General features: G+C 51.7%; 1 protein-coding gene across 1 annotated transcript in view; it reads right to left on the bottom strand.

Annotated features, from left to right (window-relative positions):
- LOC137324934 (roquin-1-like) overlaps positions 1 to 23,983 on the bottom strand; it is a 204,113-nt gene that overhangs the window by 35,364 nt on the left and 144,766 nt on the right. The window contains exons 10-14 of the mRNA XM_067989624.1: positions 20,906 to 21,018; positions 15,131 to 15,430; positions 9,874 to 10,094; positions 7,544 to 7,914; positions 3,916 to 4,089 (exon numbers count right to left, since the gene is read on the bottom strand). Coding sequence (XP_067845725.1) covers positions 3,916 to 4,089; positions 7,544 to 7,914; positions 9,874 to 10,094; positions 15,131 to 15,430; positions 20,906 to 21,018 — 1,179 coding nt within the window. The remainder of the gene's footprint in view (positions 1 to 3,915; positions 4,090 to 7,543; positions 7,915 to 9,873; positions 10,095 to 15,130; positions 15,431 to 20,905; positions 21,019 to 23,983) is intronic.

A 23,983-nucleotide genomic window follows, 5' to 3' on the forward strand; every position in this document is an offset into this window, starting at 1 on the left:
TGGGAACCGAAATCAGGACAGAGCCTATTAAGTGACTGGTTCGTAGACTGGGGCAGAGAGCTTACATACCAAATTGGATCCTTGAGTGTAAGAAAGTTTATAACTGCACTGGATCCTCAACTGAGAGTGAAAGCTTACACCTGAACTGGATTCCTGGACTGAGAGAGAGCCTATAACTGGAGTGGATCATCGATTGAGAAAGAGCCTATAACTGGAGTGGATCATTGATTGGGAGAGAGCCTATAACTGGAGTGGATCGCCGATTGAGAGAGAGCCTATAACAGGAGTGGATCATTGATTGAGAGAGCCTATAACAGGAGTGGATTGTCGATTGGGAGAGAGCCTATAACAGGAGTGGATCGTCGATTGAGAGAGAGCCTATAACTGGAGTGGATCGTTGTTTGGGAGAGAGCCTATAACTGGAGTGGATCGTTGTTTGGGAGAGAGCCTATAACTGGAGTGGATCATCGATTGAGAGAGGGCCTATAACTGGAGTGGATCATTGATTGGGGGAGAGCCTATAACTGGAGTGGATCATTGATTGGGAGAGAGCCTATAACTGGAGTGGATCATCGATTGAGAGAGCCTATAACTGGAGTGGATTGTCGATTGAGAGAGAGCCTATAACTGGAGTGGATCATCGATTGGGAGAGGGCCTATAACTGGAGTGGATCATTGATTGGGAGAGAGCCTATAACTGGAGTGGATCATTGATTGGGAGAGAGCCTATAACTGGAGTGGATCATCGATTGGGAGAGAGCCTATAACTGGAGTGGATCATTAATTGGGAGAGAGCCTATAACAGGAGTGGATTGTAGATTGAGAGAGAGCCTCTAACTGGAGTGGATCATTGATTGAGAGAGAGCCTATAACTGGAGTGGATCGTTGTTTGGGGGAGAGCCTATAACTGGAGTGGATCATCGATTGGGAGAGAGCCTATAACTGGAGTGGATCATTAATTGGGAGAGAGCCTATAACAGGAGTGGATTGTCGATTGAGAGAGAGCCTATAACTGGAGTGGATCGTCGATTGAGAGAGAGCCTATAACAGGAGTGGATCATCGATTGAGAGAGAGCCTATAACTGGAGTGGATCATCGATTGGGAGAGAGCCTATAACTGGAGTGGATCATTGATTGAGAGAGAGCCTATAACTGGAGTGGATCATCGATTGAGAGAGAGCCTATAACAGGAGTGGATTGTCGATTGAGAGAGAGCCTATAACTGGAGTGGATCATTGATTGAGAGAGAGCCTATAACTGGAGTGGATCATCGATTGGGAGAGAGCCTATAACTGGAGTGGATCATCGATTGAGTGAGAGCCTATAACAGGAGTGGATTGTCGATTGAGAGAGAGCCTATAACTGGAGTGGATCATTGATTGAGAGAGAGCCTATAACTGGAGTGGATCATCGATTGAGAGAGAGCCTATAACAGGAGTGGATTGTCGATTGAGAGAGAGCCTATAACTGGAGTGGATCATTGATTGAGAGAGAGCCTATAACTGGAGTGGATCATCGATTGGGAGAGAGCCTATAACTGGAGTGGATCATCGATTGAGAGAGAGCCTATAACAGGAGTGGATTGTCGATTGAGAGAGAGCCTATAACTGGAGTGGATCATTGATTGAGAGAGAGCCTATAACTGGAGTGGATCATCGATTGAGAGAGCCTATAACTGGAGTGGATCGTCGATTGGGAGAGAGCCTATAACTGGAGTGGATCGTCGATTGAGAGAGAGCCTATAACAGAAGTGGATTGTCGATTGAGAGAGAGCCTATAACTGGAGTGGATCATTGATTGAGAGAGAGCCTATAACTGGAGTGGATCGTTGTTTGGGAGAGAGCCTATAACTGGAGTGGATCATTGATTGGGAGAGAGCCTATAACAGGAGTGGATTGTCGATTGAGAGAGAGCCTATAACAGGAGTGGATTGTCGATTGAGAGAGAGCCTATAACTGGAGTGGATCATTGATTGAGAGAGAGCCTATAACTGGAGTGGATCGTTGATTGGGAGAGGGCCTATAACTGGAGTGGATCGTCGATTGAGAGAGAGCCTATAACTGGAGTGGATCGTTGTTTGGGAGAGAGCCTATAACTGGAGTGGATCATTGATTGGGAGAGAGCCTATAACTGGAGTGGATCGTCGATTGGGAGAGAGCCTATAACTGGAGTGGATCATCGATTGGGAGAGTGCCTATAACTGGAGTGGATCATTGTTTGGGAGAGAGCCTATAACTGGAGTGGATCGTTGATTGGGAGAGAGCCTATAACTGGAGTGGATCATCGATTGGGGGAGAGCCTATAACTGGAGTGGATCGTTGATTGGGAGAGAGCCTATAACTGGAGTGGATCATTGTTTGGGAGAGAGCCTATAACTGGAGTGGATCGTTGATTGGGAGAGAGCCTATAACTGGAGTGGATCATCGATTGAGAGAGAGCCTATAACTGGAGTGGATCATTGTTTGGGAGAGAGCCTATAACTGGAGTGGATCGTTGATTGGGAGAGAGCCTATAACTGGAGTGGATCGTTGTTTGGGAGAGGGCCTATAACTGGAGTGGATCATCGATTGAGAGAGCCTATAACTGGAGTGGATCGTTGATTGGGAGAGATCCTATAACTGGAGTGGATCATCGATTGAGAGAGCCTATAACTGGAGTGGATCGTCGATTGAGAGAGAGCCTATAACAGGAGTGGATTGTCGATTGAGAGAGAGCCTATAACTGGAGTGGATCATTGATTGAGAGAGAGCCTATAACTGGAGTGGATCATCGATTGGGAGAGAGCCTATAACTGGAGTGGATCGTTGATTGGGAGAGAGCCTATAACTGGAGTGGATCATTGATTGGGAGAGAGCCTATAACTGGAGTGGATCGTTGTTTGGGGGAGATCCTATAACTGGAGTGGATCGTCGATTGGGAGAGATCCTATAACTGGAGTGGATCATTGATTGAGAGAGATCCTATAACTGGAGTTGATCATTGTTTGGGAGAGAGCCTATAACTGGAGTGGATCATCGATTGAGAGAGAGCCTATAACTGGAGTGGATCATCGATTGAGAGCCTATAACTGGAGTGGATCGTACATTGAGAGAGCCTATAACTGGAGTGGATCGATGTTTGGGAGAGAGCCTATAACTGGAGTGGATCGTCGATTGGGAGAGAGCCTATAACTGGAGTGGATCATCGATTGGGAGAGAGCCTATAACTGGAGTGGATCATCGATTGAGAGAGAGCCTATAACAGGAGTGGATTGTCGATTGAGAGAGAGCCTATAACTGGAGTGGATCATTGATTGAGAGAGAGCCTATAACTGGAGTGGATCATCGATTGAGAGAGCCTATAACTGGAGTGGATCGTCGATTGGGAGAGAGCCTATAACTGGAGTGGATCGTCGATTGAGAGAGAGCCTATAACAGGAGTGGATTGTCGATTGAGAGAGAGCCTATAACTGGAGTGGATCATTGATTGAGAGAGAGCCTATAACTGGAGTGGATCGTTGTTTGGGAGAGAGCCTATAACTGGAGTGGATCATTGATTGAGAGAGAGCCTATAACTGGAGTGGATCATTGATTGGGGGAGAGCCTCTAACTGGAGTGGATCATTGATTGGGAGAGAGCCTATAACTGGAGTGGATCATCGATTGGGAGAGAGCCTATAACTGGAGTGGATCATCGATTGGGAGAGAGCCTATAACTGGACTGACCACTTGTCTCGATGTTGCTGTTTAACTTTAGTACAGTATCTCCACACAGCTCTCCTTTCCCGATACGCAGCCACCACTTCAAAACTCCCGCCCTCAAGGGTCATGTCCCATGCCTGACTTGCTCCCGACAGAAACCACAGTTCATTCCCAGGCTGTGCTGGCAGCGCATTCCTGGTGACGTAAGAAAGGAAAATCTGGAAAATTCCACGTACCTCCGGGGAAACATCGACAAACGAAGATGGCAGCGCTGCGGTCGGGGGGAAGGGAGGAGGAGAGATGGTCTTGCGCTCCTCGAGTTGGGCCATGAGCTCTTTCCTGCGCCGGTGTAGGTAATCCAGGCTTGGCTGAGGTTGAGGTTGGTGCTGGGGCATCCTGCCATGAGGATCCTGGAAGGAAACAGTCCAATCAGTAACACTCCGTTACTCTTCTAGGAGAAACGTTTTCACCCAGAGAATTGTGAGAATGTGGAACTCGCTACCACAAGGAGTAGTTGAGGCGAACAGCGTGGATACATTTAAGGGGAAGCTGGTAGGTCTGTGGAATTTGCTGCCCCAGGAAGCTGTGGAAGCTACATCATTAGATAGATTTAAAACAGAAATAGACAGTTTCCTAGAAGTAAAGGGAATTAGGGGTTATGGGGAGCGGGCAGGAAATTGGACATGAAGCTGAGTTCGGATCGGTCAATGCCCTGTGGGTGGCGGAGAGGGCCCAGGGGCTATGTGGCCGGGTCCTGCTCCGACTTCTTGTGTTCTTTAGATTTGTGGTTGGGATCAGATCAGCCATGATCTTATTGAATGGCGGAGCAGGCTCGAGGGGCCGATTGGCCTACTCCTGCTCCAATTTCTTATGTTCTTATGTTCTTATGGATAAACACACGAGGGAGAAAGGAATAGAAGGATATGCTGATAGGGTGAGATGAAGAGGGGAGGGAGGAGGCTCGTGTGGAGCATAAACACCGGCACAGATCAGTTGGGCCGAATGGCCTGTTTCTGTGCTGTATCCATAGAATTCTACGGATAAAAACAACCACCAACCCCTAGAGGGTGAAGGCACTGCCTGGTGCAGCATTAACCAATACAGACCAGGAAGTCAGTGCTGACGTAGCTGATCTTGCTCATGCCTGGGGTAGGGGCACTACCCAGTTCCAGTTCCTGAACACTGCCCAGGGACTAACACTGGAGGGTGCAGGTGTGTGGAAGTCAGGTGAAGATGGGCCCGGTTTCAGCCTCCATGCCAACACCCACTGTCTGTGCTGACAGGGGGAGACTGGTCGCCTGGCTGAGATGGTGAAGAAACTGGCACCTGTCCAGCTTGTACCTCAGTATGATTCAGCACCTTCAGGGGAGGAGGGCTGAAAACTGCAAACCCAAATGCAAGTAAAATACCCAACAGCCATAGAATCACGCGACTGTACAGCACAGCAGGAGAGTATTCGGCCCATCACACCTGTGCTGGCTCTCTGAAACAGCTATTCCCTTAGTCCACTTGGTCCCATTCCCATGCCCTTTCCCACAGCCTTTTAAAATTTTCTTCTTCAAATATTTATCCCCATCCCTCTTAAAAGCCACTATGGATTCTGCTCCCATCACTGTTTCTGATCGGATAGTCCACATCCTAACAACCTTCTGCTTAAAAATAAATTCTCCTAGCCTCTCCCTTTGTTCTTTTGGTGATGATCTTAAATTTATGCCTTCTAGTTACTGACTCCCTGACCAGTGCAAGTAGTTTATCCCGATCGACCGTACCAAAACCTCTCATAGTTTTGAACACCTCTATCACATCTCCTCTTAACCTGCTTGTCTGTTGTGAACGGAGCCCCAGTTTCTCCAGTCTACCCTTTACAAGTAAAGCCTTTCATCTCTGGTATCGTTAGTGCCTACCTAAAGTAGGTCCACTATGTCCTTATCTACAAAAAACTAGCACTCCATGTGTTACTCAACTTATCTCCCCACTTTTGAAGATTAACATATCTGAATCCCTAAATCTGTCTGCTCTTCCACTCCTTTTAAAGTTTTACTATTTAGTGTATATGACCTTTCCTTATTCGTCCTCCCATAATGTATCGACCTCTCATTCCTCCTCATTAACTTTCACCCAATGTCAATCTGCCCATCTACTAACCTGTCTGTGTCCTCCTGAAGTCACTTACCGTCCTCTTCACTGTTAACCCCGCTCCCTGTTTTATGGCCCCAACACTGACCCCTGGAGACACCACCGTTTACTTCCCTCCAGTCTGAAACCACCCACTGACCAATACTCTCTGTTTTCTGTCCCAGCCCGTGCTGCCACATTCCCTTTAATACAGTGTGTTTTATTAACAAGCCTTCGATGCGAGCTTTCAAAAATCAAGATCCAGAACATCCGCTGCACTTTACTAATGCACTCCATTAAATATGTCAGACACGACTTGCTTGTTACAATTCCCTGCCTGCAATAACATGCCTTTCTAGGTGAGCATTAATTTTACGCTCCAGACGTTTACCCACTACCGACATTAGGCTGACTGTTCTGCAGTTCCCTGGTTTCCCCCCTCTTGAGCAGACGTGATACAACCCTCCAGGGATGAAGGGATGTTTGAAAGACTGCGTTCAGAGGCTCTCTCATCATCCCAGGATGCAGCCATCAGGGCTCAGTAACTTTTCCACTTGGGCACCATTCTTTTTTTAAGCACTGCTTCCTTATCTAAAGTTATCCTATCGAATTGCTTCACCTCCTCCTCTTGTACCCTTCCACTCCCACTACACACCCTTCTCTGAAAACCGGGATAAAGTCCTCATTTAATGTCTCCTCCATTCCTTCACCTCCCTGAGATTCCTTTTGCCTCCAATCAGCCCTACCCTTCCTATAACCATTCTATTACTTGTAAAGGCTTTATGAAATCCAGGACTATTCCGGAAAAGGACACAGGAACACCTGGATGGAATACGATTCCTGGATTATTCCTGAACAGGACACAGGAACACCTGGATGGAATACGATTCCTGGATTATTCCTGAACAGGACACAGGAACACCTGGATGGAATACGATTCCTGGATTATTCCTGAACAGGACACAGGAACACCTGGATGGAATACGATTCCTGGATTATTCCTGAACAGGACACAGGAACACCTGGATGGAATACGATTCCTGGATTATTCCTGAATAGGACACAGGAACGCCTGGATGGAATGAGATTCCTGAATAGGATACAGGAACGCCTGGATGGAATGCGATTCCTGGACTATTCCTGAACAGGACACAGGAACACCTGGATGGAATGAGATTCCTGAATAGGATACAAGAACACCTGGATGGAATGAGGTTCCTGGATTGCTCGGGAATAGGACACAGGGACACCTGGAAGCCTGGAACACGACTCAGTTGTAATAAATTTTAACGTACAAATCACAAACGGCCATAGCATTTCATTCATTGCCAATCCTGCGTTAAACCACTGGATAAGCCTGTACCCCAGGTCTGCCTCTAAATCTATTACCGCGACGTCAGAACGGGGGAAATTTTCACCTCCCACTGCTTGGGCAGATATCAGCAGAAATGAGAATGGGGCGGGATCTGTAGCAGGTGGGCGATCAGCTCGACTAGCTCGCTGCCCAAGTGGTAACGGTGAAAATCACCCCTGGCATCTTCTCTCGTGTGTCGGGCAGTGATCGGCTGCAGGTATCTTTGTGACGAGGAAACAGGCCTCATGAGCATGAGACTCACCTGGGGGGGTAGCTGGCTGTGCAGAACAGACCGACACCAGCAGAAACCCTGTTGAGATCACACAGAACACAGAAACAAGTGGTGACTGACTCAAACCTCGGCCGGACCGCCTTCCAGCAGTGTGGAGACTTACCCTGTAGGGGGGCCTGATCTGGCTGGGGTGAGGGCTCACAGTGTAGTAGTTTTCAGGAGCATAGCGTTCCCTGGGCTCTGTGATGTAGTTGGTGACTGGAGATGGCACGTCGACTGGTATGGGGCTGTTTCGCATGTCCTCCCTCGGGTAGGACTGTGGAGGGTGGTACACGCGGCGCCCGTCGTAGTGTTGCGGGTACATTCCCGACACTGACGGCGCCAGCGGGTACTGCGGAGGGGCGGAGTACTGAGAGCTTCCCATCCTCTCCGGAATGTAGGTTGGGTAATGGTCCTGGTATGGGAGAGCGGAAGGGGGCATGGGAGGTTCCGGCACATTGCTCGCCCGTCTGTAGTGTGGCAGGTAGTAGAGATCTGAGAAAACAGAAGGAGATATCAGTAAGACATACAGCCTGGCAATAGTGTGGAACACACATGTGGAGACTGTCAAAAATAGGAGTGAGTTACAGGCTGGAATCTAATCGAGGGGTTCAGGGGGTTTATATATAGAATAACAGATACCCGGGAGTGAGTTACAGACTGGAATCCAATCGAGGGGTTCAGGGGGTTTATATATAGAGTAACAGATACCTGGGAGTGAGTTACAGACTGGGATCTAATCGAGGGGTTCGGGGGGTTTATATATAGAGTAACAGATACCTGGGAGTGAGTTACAGACTGGGATCTAATCGAGGGGTTCGGGGGGTTTATATATAGAATAACAGATACCCGGGAGTGAGTTACAGACTGGGATCTAATCGAGGGGTTCAGGGGGTTTATATATAGAATAACAGATACCCGGGAGTGAGTTACAGACTGGAATCTAATTGAGGGGTTCGGGTGGTTTATATATAGAGTAACAGATACCCGGGAGTGAGTTACAGGCTGGAATCTAATCGAGGGGTTCGGGGGGTTTATATATAGAGTAACAGATACCCGGGAGTGAGTTACAGGCTGGAATCTAATCGAGGAGTTCAGGGGGTTCGTATATAGAATAACAGATACCCGGGAGTGAGTTACAGGCTGGAATCTAATCCAGGGGTTCATATATAGAATAACAGATACTTGTATCCACCTGAGAAGGCAGGCAGGGCCTCAGTTTAATGTCTTATCTGAAAGATGGTACCTTCCACAGTGCAGCACTCCCTCAGTACTGCCTGAAGTGTTAGCCTAGGTTTTGTGCTGAAGTCTCTGGAGTGGGGCTTGAACCCACGACCTCCTGAGTCAGAGGCGAGAGCGCTACCCACTGAGCCATGGCTGACACCTTGGACCTTCTTTCTGATTTGTCCCTTCCCTGATTTTGTCGGTGAGCTTCTGCTGGTTCCATGGAGATGTTTTGGCAGGCTGGTTTTTCTAGAGCCCTCCCAATTTCAGGGAGCCTGTGCAGCCCATGAGAAACGTGCAGCCCTTCCGATAATAGATGGGAATGAACCCACTGAGTGTGGTTTAGAATCCATAGTCGTTTCTGAAGTGTCTCAAAAATAAACAAGGATTCGGAGGTTTAAATGGATCTGTGATCTGTCTCAATCTGTTTGAACATTAATCACCAGATATACCTCACTGGCAGTGAAGACAGAGAACGCTGTAAGTACACAGCAGGTCTGTGGGGAGAGGCCATCCTGCGGCGAGTTCTGATGGAACACCAGTCTGTCCTTTCTCTTTTAGCCGCTGTCAGACCAGCTGTGTGTCCCCAACACGCTCGGTGTTTAATGACTAACCGCAGTGCCACCGCCTGGTCACAGTGCACAGCGCAAGAGAGTAACAATGGTTCTTAAAGGTCATCAGCAGAAGGCAGCTCTACAGTCCGCACTGCACGTCCCAAAAACTAATGCCCCTCCATTGCCCATTCCCTAAATATCAATCCAATCATCTGCCGCTACCACCCACCCGGGCAGTCTGTTCCACATGCCCAGTAGTTACATCTTTCGGTGCATCTTGAACCCGCTGCTTCTGGAGCTTGTGGTAATCTCGATCATGTTATCCGGGATCGATGTTTCCATTTCCTCAAGAATCCCGAAACCGTGACTAATCGTTCCCCTGAACCTTCCCTTCTCCAGAGTAAGCAATCCCAGGCTCCTTGGACCCCGGTTTGCTCGTCCTCCGTGGAGACCCTTGCTGTAATACGGTGACCAGAACTCCAGAGCCGTCTTACAGGGGCTCATTACCGTGGGATTTGGGCTCTATCCCTCTGGCCGCACACCCCGAGACCTGGTGAGCTTTGCCTCCTCCTGCCGCACACTGCGCTGTTGGTTTCAGCGAGCTCTCCTTCCCCCCACCTCCCCCTGATCTGTAACACACGGAGTTAACTCGGTTTTGACAGGAGAGGTTACTTACTCGACTGATACTGTGCCGACTCGTAGGAAGCGGCGGAACCCCGCGGGTCCTGGTAGTACACATCTGGCTGCTGGGCGGGGGGGTACATCTGCGATCCCCGCGGCACCATCTGAATCTGCTTGGAGATTGGCATGGGCGGCAGCTCGGCACTGATCCGCGACTGCACAGAGTGGACGTTGATGGGCAAGGCCCCGAGGGAGCTCTTCTGTGGCATTTCCATCCTGCTGAATGAGGGGGGGGGGGGGGGGGGGGGGGGAGAGAATCGTTAGTGCGAGGCAACGCTGAGAGATCCACATTGACATTCCAGACAGGGGCACGTAGGAACAGGAGGAGGGCATTCAGCCCCTCGAGCCCGCTGCACCATTCAATCAGATCATGGCTGGTCTGTACCTCAACCCCATCCACCCGCTTCAGCTCCGTATACCTTACCCAACAAAAATGAGGCTGTTCTTTACAGAGACGTCTCGGTCAGAATTCAGATGCCCTACGCTTCCCAGATCACAGAATGGCCCCCACCCCTTCAATGGCCATGTTAATCCTTTTGACCAGCGTCTGCAGCTCAACAGCAGACTGCAATGAGGCCAGCGGGTCTCAGCTCCCTCTTGACAGCCGGTGACAGACCAGGAGGCTGAGGAACGTTTGTCGTACACCGCCCAGCATAGCACTGCATTGCACAGACCAGGAAGGGCCCAGGTTCCATCATATGCCCCATTAGCTGATTTCAACTGGGGCAGGTAGGTGGGGGAAGAATCAGCCTGGGCCCCTGCTCACTAGTCAATGACATTCAGCTGGAAACTCCGTGTGTGGGGAGAGGATCGAGGGTGGTGGTGAGGTCCCCCACAGTCCAATAGCCCGCCAACGTGGGCGGGGCTCACGCGGGGGGTGTGGGCACTGGAAGGACGCAGGTGACCATGAAACTGCACCCCAACAAACTTCAGATCCTGCCGCACCGATCTCCCCCTACCCCCAGACCCTGCCGCACCGATCACCCCCTACCCCCACAGACCCTGCCGCACCGATCTCCCCCTACCCCCAGACCCTGCCGCACCGATCACCCCCTACCCCCACAGACCCTGCCGCACCGATCTCCCCCTACCCCCACAGACCCTGCCGCACCGATCTCCCCCACCCCCACAGACCCTGCCGCACCGATCTCCCCCTACCCCCACAGACCCTGCCGCACCGATCTCCCCCTACCCCCACAGACCCTGCCGCACCGATCTCCCCCACCGCCACAGACCCTGCCGCACCGATCTCCCCCTACCCCCACAGACCCTGCCGCACCGATCTCCCCCTACCCCCACAGACCCTGCCGCACCGATCTCCCCCACCCCCACAGACCCTGCCGCACCGTTCACCCCCGATTCCCACAGACCCTGCCGCACCGTTCACCCCCGATTCCCACAGACCCTGCCGCACCGATCTCCCCCTACCCCCACAGACCCTGCCGCACCGATCTCCCCCTACCCCCACAGACCCTGCCGCACCGATCTCCCCCTACCCCCACAGACCCTGCCGCACCGATCTCCCCCTACCCCCACAGACCCTGCCGCACCGATCTCCCCCACCCCCACAGACCCTGCCGCACCGATCTCCCCCTACCCCCACAGACCCTGCCGCACCGATCTCCCCCTACCCCCACAGACCCTGCCGCACCGATCTCCCCCACCCCCACAGACCCTGCCGCACCGATCTCCCCCACCCCCACAGACCCTGCCGCACCGTTCACCCCCGATTCCCACAGACCCTGCCGCACCGATCTCCCCCACCCCCACAGACCCTGCCGCACCGTTCACCCCCACCCCCACAGACCCTGCCGCACCGTTCACCCCCCACCCCCACAGACCCTGCCGCACCGTTCACCCCCACCCCCATAGACCCTGGACGTTAATAGAACGGAGCGACTCCTGACCCGTATCCGAGGCGAGGTCACCATGACAATCGACACTGCAGCGCGGCTTAGAGTCGGGGGGTGGTGGTTAGGGGCAGGAGGGTGATTGTCTCTTCTTATGTTCACATTCTTATTTATTACTAGAGTTTCTGTTGCACTGGGACCTGCCACTTCGATTTGGCTCACGCTTTCTATTACTTCTTGCCAATATCTTTTTCTGATGGTTTTTTATTTAACCCTGGCTGGAGTTACGGTAGTGAGCTTGGTGCTGATCCCCATCAAATGATGGCTCCGTACACTGAGGCTGTTGCTCAGCGGGTGCCGTTTATCTGTGTGTTGTGGGTTGGCTTTGACATTAGGAGTTGGGGTTGGGAGCATGTTCTGGGTCCTTGAAAAAGGCTAAATCTTGGGGGACTGGGGGGCTTAGGGTTTCGGACAAAAGACAGAATTACATTTCTACAGCGCCTTTCATGACCTCAGGACGTCCCAAAGCACTTTTGAGGTATAGTCACTGTTATAACGTAGGAAACGCGGCAGCCAATTTGTGCACAGCTGGATCCCACAAACAGCAATGTGATAGTGACCAGATAATCTGTTTTAGTGGTGTTGGTTGAGGGATAAATATTGGCCAGGACACCGGGGAGAACTCCCCTGCTCTTCTTCAAAATAGTGGCCGTGGGATCTCTCCCTCCCGGTCGCGGTCTCTCTCTCCCCCTCCCGGTCGCGGCCTCTCTCTCCCCCTCCCGGTCGCGGCCTCTCTCTCCCCCTCCCGGTCGCGGCCTCTCTCTCCCCCTCCCGGTCGCGGCCTCTCTCTGCCCCCAGCCCCGATCATTGACCTTCCCCCATCCGGAGTACCGGGTTCAGGTCTGGGCACTGCACCTCAGGAAGGATATATTGGCCTTGGAGGGGGTGCAGCGCAGATTCACCAGAATGATACCGGGGCTAAAAGGGTTAAATTATGAGGACAGGTTGCATTCACTAGGCTTGTATTCCCTGAAGTATAGCAGATTAAGGGGTGATCTAATTGAGGTGTTTAAGTTGATTAAAGGATTTGATAGGGTAGACAGAGAGAAACTATTTCCTCTGGTGGGAGAGTCCAGAACAAGGGGGAATAATATTAAAATTAGAGCTAGGCCGTTCAGGGGTGATGTCAGGAAGCATTTCTTCACACAAAGGGGAGTGGAAATCTGGAACTCTCTCCCCCTAAAAGCTGGTGAGGCTGGGGGTCAACTGAATATTTTAAAACTGAGATTGATAGATTTTTGTTGGGTAAGGGTATTAAGGGTTATGGAATCAAGGCAGGTAGGTGGAGTTAAGATACAGATCAGCCATTATCTAATTGAATGACAGAACAGGCTCGAGGGGCTGAATGGCCTCCTCCTTTTCCAATGTAACTGTGTCTTTGGTTCCGTGCTTGATTCACACAAAACTCAATTCAGCCACCTGAGCTCGTGAAATGCTGCTGAGTCTCTTGGTTATGTTTCTTTCACATTCCCCTCTTAAAAAAAAGACAGCTGCAGGGATCAAAGTGTAGGGACCGGCTCTGTCTCTACAACTCTTGGGAGTCAGAAAGATTTTAGGAGGAATTTCTTTACTCAGAGAGTGGTGAGAATATGGAACTCGCTGCCACATGGAGAGGTTGAAGCTGATAGAATCAACACATTTAAGGGAAGACTTGATGCAGACATGAGGAAGAAGAAAAGAGGGATAGAGGTGGTGGGTGGGGGGGGGGGAGAGATAATTAGAGTGGGACGAGACTCGTGGATTATAAACACTGGCATAGACCTGGTGGATCGAATGGCCTGTTTGCGTGCTCTGGACTCTGGGTGATTCTAGGTTTCGGAGATAATGCTATGAACTTTACAAAACACAGCCCGTTTGGATGTGACTATCTTTGCACAGATTTCACTCGGGGGTTGGGCATCGAACACGACTGTTTCCGATGGCAGGAAACAAATGAATGAAGGTGGCCTGCTGGGAATAGGACAGAGGATGGAGACGGATCTGCTTCTTAAAGGGACAAGCCCCTCTCTGACCGCCTCGGCCGTGTGACTTACCCACTGCAGGTGGAAGGTAACCAATGGGGAGGAATGTTTGGACAGCAGCTCCCCGACTTGGATCACTTGTGGAAAGCAGGGAGCAGGGGTGAGCATCATAAAACCAAAAGAAACACAAACAGAAAGTGGGCCAGGGACTTGGGTTAAGGAACCTGGTAGAAAGCACGTCTCCCACTGAAACTGCAGTCCAACGTTCCCGGTAACCTGTCCCACAACACTCTCTCTCTCTCTCTCGTCCTCCTCTACCCCAAGGAGCATCAATGTACCGTTTTGCACCGAAACCCACTTACACTCACGCCCACCCCGCCAGGAAACGCTTCACCCCCGGCGCGCAAACTGTTTATGTTCGTATCGGCATCCGAGCAAATACTGGTGCCCCCCAGCCCCACAATAGCGCGCCCCCAAATCGGTAACCGGGCCCGCCTGCTCCCCGCAAACGCCTGCCATCCACTTATGCTTACGTTCCTGCTCTGTTGCAAACGTGCATGTTCGGGCCCAGCCCCGGCGGTTACTCGCGCTCGCTGTCACTCCCAGTAATCCCACCCACCCCCACCGTCGCATTGCTCGCTATTCTTCCATTTGATCAATGCCAGCCATGGCTCAGTGGGCATCACTCTCACCTCTGGGTCAGAAGGTCGTGGGTTCAAGTCCCACTCCAGAGACTTGAGCCCATAATCCAGGCTGACACTCCCAGTGTCCAGTACTGAGGGAGTGCTGCAGTGTCGGAGGTGCCGACTTTCGGGTGAGACGTTAAACCGAGGCCCCGTCTGCCCTCTCAGGTGGATGTAAAAGATCCCACGGGCACCATTTCGAAGAAGAGCAGGGGAGTTCTCCCCGGTGTCCTGGTCGATACTTATCCCTCAACCAATACCACTAAAACAGATTATCTGATCATTTGTCTCATTGCTGTTTGTGGGATCTTGCTGTGCGCAAATTGGCTGTCACGTTTCCCACATTACAGCAGTGTCTACACTTTGAAAAGTACTTAATTGGCTGTATAGTGCTTTGGGACGTCCTGAGGTTGTGAAAGGTGTTGTAGAAATGCAAGTCTTCCTTTATCAATTTTTGAACGTGCAGTGTGAGGGATCTTTGCCGGAGTCCCGGCTCACTGCCATCTGAGCCCCGGGGGACGGGGGTCTCTGGGATGGAGGAATTGGTCGTGAGCAGCACGAGTGGCCCCTGGAGTGACCCCCCCCCTCACCCCGGTGAGAATCCCAGCCCCCCACCCATGACTGCAGGTGATGGACTTTGTGCGTTTATCAGCCCTGTGTTAAGAGCGCCTTACAGTGAAGATAAAGAGATTCCTTACGAGTCAGGCGGTGATCCCGATACCGACCCAGGCGCACTCAAGCTCATGTCGCCCATCTTGCCCGGCTTCATGGCCATGTCGTAGGCACCGTCGGTCCCGCGGGAAATCAGCTGTGCGATGCTGTTGCTCGCTGCCACCATGCCATTCTGAATGGACACGGGCTTCGTGCCAACCTCCAAGGAGCCCTCGTCCGATAAGCTGTTGGACGTGACCGACATCACCCCTCCGACCTGGCTGAGCTGGGTGAGGGACTGGCTGAGGGGCCGACCAGCTGCTAACCGCTTGTTCCGCATGCGAAACCTGGAGGGGAGAGAGGTCATCGAGAGGTCAAACGGGGGAAGTGCAACAGGTCAAAAGCTCAACATGTCAGCAGCTGTTCCGATTGGTTTGACCTGCCCGATGAGACAGGCCAAGAACTGGCACCAGCCAGTGCCAGGGAGATAGAGTCGGGGGAGAGGGGGAACGGGCAGTGCCAGGGAGATAGAGTCGGGGGAGAGGGGGAACGGACCGTGTCTGGGGGAGAGAGGGAACGGACCGTGTCAGTGGGAGAGGGGGAACGGGCAGTTTCTGGTAGATAGAGTCGGGGGAGAGAGGGAATGGACAATGTCAGGGATGTAGAGTCAGGGGGAGAAGGAGGAATGGACAGTGTCAGGGAGATAGAGTCAGAGGGAGAAGGAGGAATGGACAGTGTCAGGGAGATAGAGTCAGGGGGAGAAGGAGGAATGGACAGTGTCAGGGAGATAGAGTCAGGGGGAGAGGGGGAACGGACAGTGTCAGGGAGATAGAGTCAGCGGGAGAAGGAGGAAGGACAGTGTCAGGGAGATAGAGTCAGAGGGAGAAGGAGGAAGGACAGTGTCAGGGAGATAGAGTCAGGGGGAGAAGGAGGAATGGACAGTGTCAGGGAGATAGAGTCAGAGGGAGAAGGAGGAAGGACAGTGTCAGGGAGATAGAGTCAGGGGGAGAGGGGGAACGGACAGTGTCAGGGAGATAGTCAGGGGGAGAGGGAGGAATGGACAATATCAGGGAGATAGTCAGGGGGAGAGGGAGGAATGGACAGTGTCAGGGAGATAGAGTCAGGGGGAGAGGGAGGAATGGACAGTGTCAGGGAGATAGAGTCAGCGGGAGAAGGAGGAACGGACAGTGTCAGGGAGATAGAGTCAGCGGGAGAAGGGGGAACGGACAGTGTCAGGGAGATAGAGTCAGGGGGAGAGGGAGGAATGGACAGTGTCAGGGAGATAGAGTCAGGGGGAGAAGGAGGAACGGACAGTGTCAGGGAGATAGAGTCAGGGGGAGAGGGAGGAATGGACAGTGTCAGGGAGATAGAGTCAGCGGGAGAAGGAGGAACGGACAGTGTCAGGGAGATAGAGTCAGGGGGAGAAGGAGGAACGGACAGTGTCAGGGAGATAGAGTCAGGGGGAGAAGGAGGAACGGACAGTGTCAGGGAGATAGAGTCAGGGGGAGAAGGAGGAACGGACAGTGTCAGGGAGATAGTCAGGGGGAGAAGGAGGAATGGACAATATCAGGGAGATAGAGTCAGGGGGAGAGGGAGGAATGGACAGTGTCAGGGAGATAGAGTCAGGGGGAGAAGGAGGAACGGACAGTGTCAGGGAGATAGAGTCAGCGGGAGAAGGGGGAACGGGCAATGTCAGGGAGATAGAGTCAGCGGGAGAAGGAGGAACGGACAGTGTCAGGGAGATAGAGTCAGGGGGAGAAGGAGGAACGGACAGTGTCAGGGAGATAGAGTCAGCGGGAGAAGGAGGAATGGACAATATCAGGGAGATAGAGTCAGCGGGAGAAGGAGGAATGGACAATATCAGGGAGATAGAGTCAGGGGGAGAGGGAGGAATGGACAATATCAGGGAGATAGAGTCAGCGGGAGAAGGAGGAACGGACAGTGTCAGGGAGATAGAGTCAGCGGGAGAAGGAGGAATGGACAATATCAGGGAGATCGAGTCAGGGGGAGAGGGGGAACGGGCAATGTCAGGGAGATACAGTCGGGGGAGAGGGGATTTGAGCTGTGCAAGGGCCTGAAACCTACACACTGCGGCATGAAATTAATTGTTTAACAGGGCCTCTCAGTAGTGAGAGATAGGGGGAATTCACTGTATCTCCCGACACTGCTCAACCCCCTTTTCCCCCTGGCTGTATCTCCCAAGTCTCTTTATTTTCAATATCTAGTTGTAAGACGTGACTGGTCACTGATTTTCTGCAGATTTCGTGTCTCCGGTTTGGAGTAGAATTAGGGCTGCAACTGACCAGGATTGTTCTGGTGTCTCCAGGAATGAAAGATTGATCTCCCGGACACTGTCGCGAGCAAAAACCTGGTAAAATCATAGGAGATTGGAAGAAAGGTTGTTTGACTGACAGTCAACAATCGTCCAATTGGGTAACGAAGTGTCTGCTCGCTTTCCAATTGTCCGAGGATGGCGGTGTGTCGCGAGGATGGAGGTGCTGGGCGACCAATGGCGGGGCGGTTGGAGGCATGTGATCAAACCTCCAGGAATACGTCCAACCAGAGTTGGCAACTCCAAGTACAATTGCCATTCCTGACGTGTAGCTGGAAGCCGTTGTTGTGGAGGAACCAGTTCCACACACGACCGCAGATTGCAGCAACGACTCTGGCTTCCATGGACAGATTAATACAAAGCCATTAGCACCAATCTCACCAGAAGCACTCCTGGACAGGTATCTGCAATAAGGTATCGGTCTATTGAATCTGGCGGGTTACCTGCTTGTCGCTTTGTTTGGCTGGACACAGGGCCTGGGAGACCTCTCCGTTCTATTTGAACATTGGAGGGATATCTCTGTTTGTTTGCGTAAACACACTTGTTTGATTCCTTGTGTCGCGGCCCAATCTTAACTTACCCTTAGCCAAACACTGTACACCTCAGACAGACACTGCACACCTGCCCAGACACTGCACACCTGCCCAGACACTGCACACCTGCCCAGACACTGCACACCTGCCCAGACACTGCACACCTGCCCAGACACTGCACACCTGCCCAGACACTGCACACCTGCCCAGACACTGCACACCTGCCCACAGACAGACACTGCACACCTGCCCACAGACAGACACTGCACACCTGCCCACAGACAGACACTGCACACCTGCCCACAGACAGACACTGCACACCTGCCCACAGACAGACACTGCACACCTGCCCAGACACTGCACACCTGCCCACAGACAGACACTGCACACCTGCCCTCAGACAGACACTGCACACCTGCCCTCAGACAGACACTGCACACCTGCCCTCAGACAGACACTGCACACCTGCCCTCAGACAGACACTGCACACCTGCCCTCAGACAGACACTGCACACCTGCCCTCAGACAGACACTGCACACCTGCCCTCAGACAGACACTGCACACCTGCCCTCAGACAGACACTGCACACCTGCCCTCAGACAGACACTGCACACCTGCCCTCAGACAGACACTGCACACCAGCCCTCAGACAGACACTGCACACCTGCCCTCAGACAGACACTGCACACCTGCCCTCAGACAGACACTGCACACCTGCCCTCAGACAGACACTGCACACCTGCCCTCAGACAGACACTGCACACCTGCCCTCAGACAGACACTGCACACCTGCCCTCAGACAGACACTGCACACCTGCCCTCAGACAGACACTGCACACCTGCCCTCAGACAGACACTGCACACCTGCCCTCAGACAGACACTGCACACCTGCCCTCAGACAGACACTGCACACCTGCCCTCAGACAGACACTGCACACCTGCCCTCAGACAGACACTGCACACCTGCCCTCAGACAGACACTGCACACCTGCCCTCAGACACTGCACACCTGCCCTCAGACACTGCACACCTGCCCTCAGACAAACTCTGCACACCTGCCCAGACACTGCACACCTGCCCTCAGATAGACACTGTACACCTGCCCTCAGACAGACACTGTGCACCTGCCCAGACACTGTACACCTGCCCTCAGACAGACACTGTGCACCTGCCCAGACACTGTACACCTGCCCTCAGACAGACACTGTACACCTGCCCTCAGACAGACACTGCACACCTGCCCTCAGACAGACACTGCACACCTGCCCTCAGACAGACACTGCACACCTGCCCTCAGACAGACACTGTACACCTGCCCTCAGACAGACACTGTACACCTGCCCTCAGACAGACACTGTACACCTGCCCTCAGACAGACACTGTACACCTGCCCTCAGACAGACACTGCACACCTGCCCAGACACTGTACACCTGCCCTCAGACAAACACTGTACACCTGCCCAGACACTGTACACCTGCCCTCAGACAGACACTGTACACCTGCCCAGACACTGTACACCTGCCCTCAGACAGACACTGTACACCTGCCCTCAGACAGACACTGTACACCTGCCCAGACACTGTACACCTGCCCTCAGACAGACACTGTACACCTGCCCTCAGACAGACACTGTACACCTGCCCTCAGACAAACACTGTACACCTGCCCAGACACTGTACATCTGCCCTCAGACAGACACTGTACACCTGCCCTCAGACAGACACTGTACACCTGCCCAGACACTGTACACCTGCCCTCAGACAGACACTGTACACCTGCCCTCAGACAGACACTGTACACCTGCCCAGACACTGTACACCTGCCCTCAGACAGACACTGCACACCTGCCCTCAGACAGACACTGTACACCTGCCCAGACACTGTACACCTGCCCTCAGACAGACACTGTACACCTGCCCTCAGCAACCGTTCCATCCCTCACACAAATACACAATAAAAGTACATTCATTCCCAGCTGCTCGCTGAGTCCCTATTAAACTGAGCAGAAAGGTCCCAAGTTAGGGAGAAGTTGGCTGTACTAGCTTAGCCGATCGCAGTCAGGGTTGTAGTCGTGCAGTTAGAATTAGCGTCAGTACCCTATGCTACAGAGGGGAAAAGCAAAGAGCTCAGGTTCTCACTCCTGCTTTCCAAATACTGGCCGCTGCTGGGACCTGCAGGACAGACAGACCCACGTTCACTGTCTGCGTTCACATGCTAAGTATGGACTCTTGGGTACGGTAGAACCCACGAACTGTACCCAGCAAGAGACGGCATCTCCCGGAGACAAGGGGAGGAAAATACACAGTGAACTGACTCATGCCCACAGACTAGAACAGCACAGCATCTGATCGTCACTCACCAGGGGCGGGAGGGAGACACTACTGGGGGAATGAAATGGGGGGAATGATTTGACTGACACTACTGGGGGAATGAAATGGGGGGAATGATTTGACTGACACTACTGGGGGAATGAAATGGGGGGAATGATTTGACTGACACTACTGGGGGAAGGAAATGGGGGAAGTGATTTGACTGACACTACTGGGGGAAGTGATTTGACTGACACTACTGGGGGAAGTGATTTGACTGACACTACTGGGGGAAGTGATTTGACTGACACTACTGGGGGAAGTGATTTGACTGACACTACTGGGGGAAGTGATTTGACTGACACTACTGGGGGAAGTGATTTGACTGACACTACTGGGGGAAGTGATTTGACTGACACTACTGGGGGAAGGAAATGGGGGGGGGGGGGCGGGAGTGATGATTTGTGGAAACTTGCGGTGAAGGGATAACACAACGTGCTCTTAAAGGGGCAGGCACCTCCAGAGTTTCTGCTCAGGGTGTTGTAACCTTGGGTTGATGTGCAGGGGCCGTGGGGCAGAGTCAGGGTCGAGTGTCAATGCTGCCCTCTCCGCGACAGATGCAAAGGTAACTGAGACGTCACTTACTTTTCAAGCTCGTCCTGGGAATGGGCGAAGGTGCAGCTGGCTCCTCGAGGACAGCCCCCCCGCTGCCTCAGGTCCCGGCACATGCTTGTTTTGTACTTGCTGCTCTGTGCCGACTACATTGGAGAGAGAGAGAGAGAGAGACAGAAAGAGAGGAGACTTTATTCAGAGGGACGCAGACTGCAGGTCACACTTCCCTGGCTCATTTCCGGTTCTGCCTTTACAACCAGGTGTTAAAAGTGGCAGCTGTAGTGTTCCCCTCAGCGGCTCTCTGCTAAAAAGGCTGTCCGATGTGGCATTAAGCCACAAAGCTCAGGAAGATCCTCCGGACAGCACAGGCTGAGGTTCACTGGTCTTGGTTGGAGCAGCACCTGTGATGTTATAACTGGCCTGAGTGCCCCTGGGTCGTGGAAGGGTTACAGAAAAAAAAACAAACAGCCGAGGGGTCCTTCATCTCAACACTCTCCACTGGCTCCTCCTGAAAAGGACGTGCGTGCACACTGGGCCGAGGACAGGGCCAGGCTCGGCTGCCGTGCCTCTTCACGGTCGAATAGCTGGCCAAAGCTCACCGTCTAGGCTCACGCATAAAGAACGTGCCACATGGGTGAGGTACTTGGAAGGCGGTTGGTGGTTGTGGAACTGAATTTCAACCTGGTTGTCAGCCATGGCTCAGTGGGTAGCACTCTCGCCTCAGGGTCATGGGTTCAAGTCCCACCCAAGGGACTTGAGCACATAATCCAGGCTGACACTCCCAGTGCACCACCGAGGGAGTGCTGCACTGTCGGAGCTGCCGTCTTTCGGTTAACATGTTAAACTGAGGCCCCTTATGCCTTCTCAGGTGCTCGTGAACGATCCCATGACATTAGTCAAAGAGCAGAGGAGTTCTCCCCAGTGTCCTGGCCAATATTTATCCCTCAACCAACATCACCAAAAGTATTTATTTCATTGCTGTTTGTGGGATCTTGCTGTGCGCAATTTTTTCCTGCCGCGATTCCCTGCATTGCAACAGTGACTATACTTCAAAAAATACTTCATTGGCTGTGAAGCGATTTGGGATGTCCTGAGGATGTGCAAGGTGAAAGCTCTTTCTTTCAATGAAGAACAATCGCTGCACATTTGGATCAGGATTTACTTTAATTCTGAAATGTTGAAACTAACTGTTTGATGGTGTTGTGTACACGCAGAGCATTGTAGCATTCCAACACAGAGCAGCGAGATGCAGGTTCCACCTCACTCCAGCGAGTTCCTAATCTTGGCTGTGCCACTGTGAGGAGGTACTGAGCAGGTTGCAGATGGTGCATGTTTACTGAGACAGAATAGAATCATAGAATGGTTACAGCACAGAAGGAGGCCATTCGGCCCATCGAGTCCATGCCGGCTCTTTGTAAGAGCAATTTTTTTACCTACAAATATTTATCCAATTCCTTTTTGAAAACCACAATTGAAACTGCTTCCACCACCCTTTCAGGCATCGTGTTCTAGATCATAACTGCTCGCTGCGTGAAAAAGCTTTTCCTCATGTCACCTTTGGTACTTTTGCCAATCACCTGAAATCTATGCCCTCTGGTTCTTGACCCTTCCACCAATGGGAACAGTTTCTCTCTAACTACTCTGTCTAGACCCTTCATGATTTTGAATACCTCGATCAAATCTCCTCGCTACCTTCTCTGCTCTAAGGTGAACAACCCCAGCTTCTCCAGTCTATCCACGTAACTAAAGTCCCTCCTCCCTGGAATCATTCCAGTAAATCTTTTCTACACCTTAAGGCCTTCACATCCTTCCCAATGTGCGGTGCCCAGAATTGGACACAATACTCCAGTTGTGGCCGAACCAGTGTTTTATAAAGGTTCAACATAACTTCCTTGCTTTTGTACTCTATGCCGCTATTTATAAAGCCCAGGATCCCATATGCTTTTTTAAACACTTTCTCAACCTGTCCTGCCACCTTCAAAGATTTGTGCACATATACACCCAGATCTCTCTGTTCCTGCACCCTCTTTAGAATTGTGCCCTTTAGTTTATATTGCCTCTCCTCGTTCTTCCTACTAAAATGTATCACTTCGCACTTCTGTGCGTTAAATTTCATCTGCCACGTGTCCGCCCATTCCACCAGCCTGTCTATATCCTCTTGAAGTCTATCACTATCCTCCTCACTGTTCACTACACTTCCAAGTTTTATCTCATCTGTAAATTTTGAAATTGTGCCCTGTACACCCAAGTCCAAGTGATTAATATATATCAAGAAAAGCAGTGGTCCCAGCACCGACCCCTGGGGAACACCACTGTACACCTCCCTCCAGTCTGAAAAACAACCGTTCACCACTACTCTCTATTTCCTGTCACTTAGCCAATTTCGTATCCATGCTGCCACTGCCTTTTTTATTTCATGGGCTTCAATTTTGCTGACAAGCCTACTATGTGGCACTTTATCAAATTCCTTTTGAAAATCCATATACACAACATCAACCACATTGCCCTCATCCACCTTCTCGGTTACCTCATCAAAAAACTCAATCAAGTTAGAATTGCCTTTATCAAATCCGTGCTGGCTTTCCTTAATTAATCCACGCTTGTCCAAGTGACTATTAATTTTGTCCCGCATTATTGTTTCTAAAAGCTTCTCCACCACTGAGGTTAAACTGACTGGCCCATAGTTGCTGGGTTTATCCTTATGCCCTTTTTTGAACAAGGGTATAACATTTGCAATTCTCCAGTCCTCTGGCACCACCCCTGTATCTAAGGAGGATTAGAAGATTATGGCCAGTACCTCCGCAATTTCCACCCTCCCCTCAGCAACCTAGGATGCATCCCATCCTGACCGGGTGACTTATCTACTTTAAGTACAGCCAGCCTTTCTAGTACCTCCTTTATCAGTTTTTAGCCCATCCAGTATCTCAACAACCTCATCTTTTACTGTGACTATGGCAGCATCTTCTTCCTTGGTAAAGACCGATGCAAAGCACTCATTTAATACCTCAACCATACACTCTGCCTCCATGCGTGGATCTCCTTTTCAGACCCTAAACGGCCCCAACCCTCCTCTTACTACCTGTTTACTATTTATATGCCTAAAGAAGACTT

The sequence above is a fragment of the Heptranchias perlo genome, chromosome 9, assembly GCF_035084215.1.
Source record: "Heptranchias perlo isolate sHepPer1 chromosome 9, sHepPer1.hap1, whole genome shotgun sequence".
NCBI classification, from domain to species: Eukaryota; Metazoa; Chordata; class Chondrichthyes; order Hexanchiformes; family Hexanchidae; genus Heptranchias; species Heptranchias perlo.